General features: G+C 47.6%; 1 protein-coding gene across 1 annotated transcript; it reads left to right on the top strand.

Annotated features, from left to right (window-relative positions):
• Positions 1–1,982: 1,982 nt before the first annotated feature.
• Positions 1,983–2,395, top strand: LOC105854059 (cytochrome c oxidase subunit 6A1, mitochondrial). Its single transcript, XM_012729494.1, has one exon. It carries the CDS (start codon positions 1,983–1,985, stop codon positions 2,202–2,204), a length of 222 nt encoding a protein of 73 aa, XP_012584948.1. The 3' UTR covers positions 2,205–2,395.
• The last annotated feature ends 594 nt before the right edge of the window (positions 2,396–2,989 follow it).

Genomic DNA, 2,989 nt, shown 5'->3' with positions numbered 1-2,989 from the left:
CCGCCTCAGAACACCCTCTGGGATCTCGGGGATGCGAGGTACAGTCCCTGCCAGGCTGCTGAGGCGCAGGGCTGGGAAATGAGAAAGGCAGCCCCGTGTCAAAGGGAGTGCTTTTGAAGTCCCTGCTTTCATCTCCAACCAGAAGTGACAGGGAGGGATAAAATGTGATTTATCCACCAGCCCAGGAGACTCATTGCCAAACACAGTAGCCATGCCAGGCAGCAGCCTTCCCAGAGGGAAGACAGACAGACAGGCAGACAGAAGGTGGAGGAGACTCGGGACATAGAGGGCTGTGTGGAAGGTCTGCTGGGCCAGAGGAAGCGGGGCTCTGGTGCCCAAACACCCGTGCCCTGCCCAGCCTGTCTGGGATAAGGAAGCAGGCGCCTTGGGGAGGATGGCTCGAGGGTGCTGCTAGGAATCAGGCCGCGAGTTAGAAAGAAGGCCAGAAGTCTGGAAATAAGGCCTCAGCTAGCCAGGAATAAACCTGAAGTAGTACCAAAATTAATAATTATTATGATTGATAAATTTTTAGTGGTTAAATTTCAGGTCCCAGCCCACTTCACTCCCCCCCCCCACCCCGGCCAGGCCCTCACCCCACAGGGTAGCGAGAGAGGTAGGTAAAAGGGACATGGGCACTTTTCAGGCCACTTCCCGAGAGGCTGGGAGATTGCTCTGGATCCAGAATCTCCATCTGCTTTTTTGCAAAGAGGAGAAAAAGAAGGCCCACTTGGTCCTGTTGGTTTAGAATGAAAGGAAACAGCACAAGGAAAATCCCAAAGTGGCGTCCGAGATTCAGAACATTCTCCCTGCGCCCTCTTCATAGCGTGCCTGACCCCATCTTGTTCTTGGGGTAAGTCTTGAATGTGTCTCCCAGCCTCTACTTTGGCTGCTCTATGAAGCCTTCTGGTGGCCCAGCACCACTTAGCCACACCCTCATGGGTCTGTCAGAACATCCACCACACTGGACAGGCGAACACTAACCATATCCACGTTTGGGAGAAACCCCCAAGTATTTAAATCAATATTGGACCAAAGTCAAATGTCGCCACCATGAAACAAATTTCCAGCATCCAGAAAGAAACCCTCAATATTATCAAAAATGATTATCATTTCCATTTGGTGACTGAGAAAGATAAGTGCCAGCTTGGCATCTCAGGTATTTCGGGAAGAGGCATCTCCCGCAGCCCAGGACAGGGTCTCCAGGACGTTTTTTCCTTCCACATTCACATTTTGTACTATGTCTTGACAGCAGGTGGCTTGTCATGGCATCATTGCACATGACTTCTGAGGTTTTTTCCCCCCTCACTGACTCCTAAAATTGACCTATTTCCCTTAATTTGAATCTTAAAAAATGTAAAGAATTTGCAAATAGGAAATAGGTTTTGAGCCTAATTGGAATTTACAAGTAAAACACTACATGCACACTGTAAAGGTTATTTTGTTTAGTGTTATGAATTCTAATATACCAAACCATTTTGCAAAAGAATTATGTTATTTTCTTCATGTCTCACTCAACATTTTTACAAACATTTCTATGTTCATGAAGGAGACAGGTGCCTCCTAGGACAACCTAGTTAACACTTTTCCATTCGTTGTAGTTAACTTTGTGAAGGTTCTCAATTAATGCTTTTACCACCAAAATAAGCAGCGTTCAAAAAAGATCATGAATTTCAACCTTACAATAAATATGCACTTAATTCTGGACTGATGGAACACATGAAGCACATAGATTTTTTCACTTTAATTTCATAGAATTTTTCATAGAATTTCATTGTTTAAAGTACATCATTTCCCTCCCACTTTCACTCTCCTAGAGCTGATTAACTCCCTATCCTTATCTCAAAGGGAATACTTAAATAGAATCAACCCTTAATGGAATGCTTAGTGTGGCTGATATTGCCATAGTGACGTCAGGTGTTGGAAACCTAGTTGCTACCAAGAAACCTAAGAGGGTCTGAAATGAGGCTGACGTGGGCAGGCTCATGTGGAAGGCTCTCACCTACTTCGTCGCGCTCCCTGGGGTGGCAGTGAGCATGCTGAATGTCTTCCTGAAGTCGAAACATGCAGAGCATGAGAGGCCGGAGTTCATCGCCTACCCCCATCTCCGCATCAGGTCTAAGCCTTTTCCCTGGGGAGATGGTAATCATACCCTATTCCACAATGCCCATGTGAATCCACTGCCCACCGGCTACGAAGATGAATAAAGAGAACCTGGACCATTACCTAAGCACTGGGACCACAGTACTGGCTTGGACCATTATTCTTCACGTGGACCAGAAAAGTTTACAGGACCTTAAGCTCACTTTGTTTCAAATGCTGACTATTAAACTTCTCTCCCATCTCGACTGTGGCAGGAGATGGCTTAAATAAATAACTTGTTTGGTCATGAAAAAAAAAAAAAAAAAAAAAAAAAAGGCAGACCCAGAGCAGTTTCAGGTCAGAGCTGGTCCAGTGGACAGGTCCTGTGACCACACGTCAAGGGCCTTTTGGGACCTCTCCCGGGGTGGTGTCCAGGCCCAATGGCCTGCTGTTCTCTTCACGTGGTTTGGGTGCAACACGTGTTTCTGCCAGCATCTATCACACCAGGGGTGGCCACTGCCCTGGGCCGTGTGCCATCTCCATGCCGCTCCGCTCCCTCAGTGCCTGCTTCTCCACTCTGCTTCCTCCCTGTGTCCCGGAAGGCTCCTGGAGGTGGAACAGGCTTGCATGTCGGAGTCCAGGCCTGACACCTGCTTCTCGGCAGCAATCACCACATCCACCTTTGGCCAGAGCCCTGGAGAGCCAGTTCTCTTGGGGACGGGAACTAAAGGGTCGGAAGAACATCAAAACGGAGTACGGCAGTTCAGATCATTAGCTGAGGGTGTCTGCGTTGGCCCGTCATTCGAGACACGCAGAAAGGTCTACGGAACTCACTAACTGAAAGACTCGAAGAGTTTTCAGAATCTAAAAAATACATATTTTAACAGCTGAGTCCAGAAGTGCTGCTATA

Source organism: Condylura cristata, unplaced genomic scaffold, assembly GCF_000260355.1.
Source record: "Condylura cristata isolate star-nosed mole 26May11 unplaced genomic scaffold, ConCri1.0 scaffold00025, whole genome shotgun sequence".
Classification (NCBI taxonomy): Eukaryota; Metazoa; Chordata; class Mammalia; order Eulipotyphla; family Talpidae; genus Condylura; species Condylura cristata.
The sequence above is the reverse complement of the archived record's forward strand: the minus strand, read 5'-3'. Positions and strand labels throughout refer to the sequence as shown.

What these genes read in the sequence shown, in the direction of transcription:
- LOC105854059 (XM_012729494.1), top strand. Translation starts at nt 1,983, where the DNA reads ATGTGGAAGGCTCTCACCTACTTCGTCGCGCTCCCTGGGGTGGCAGTG.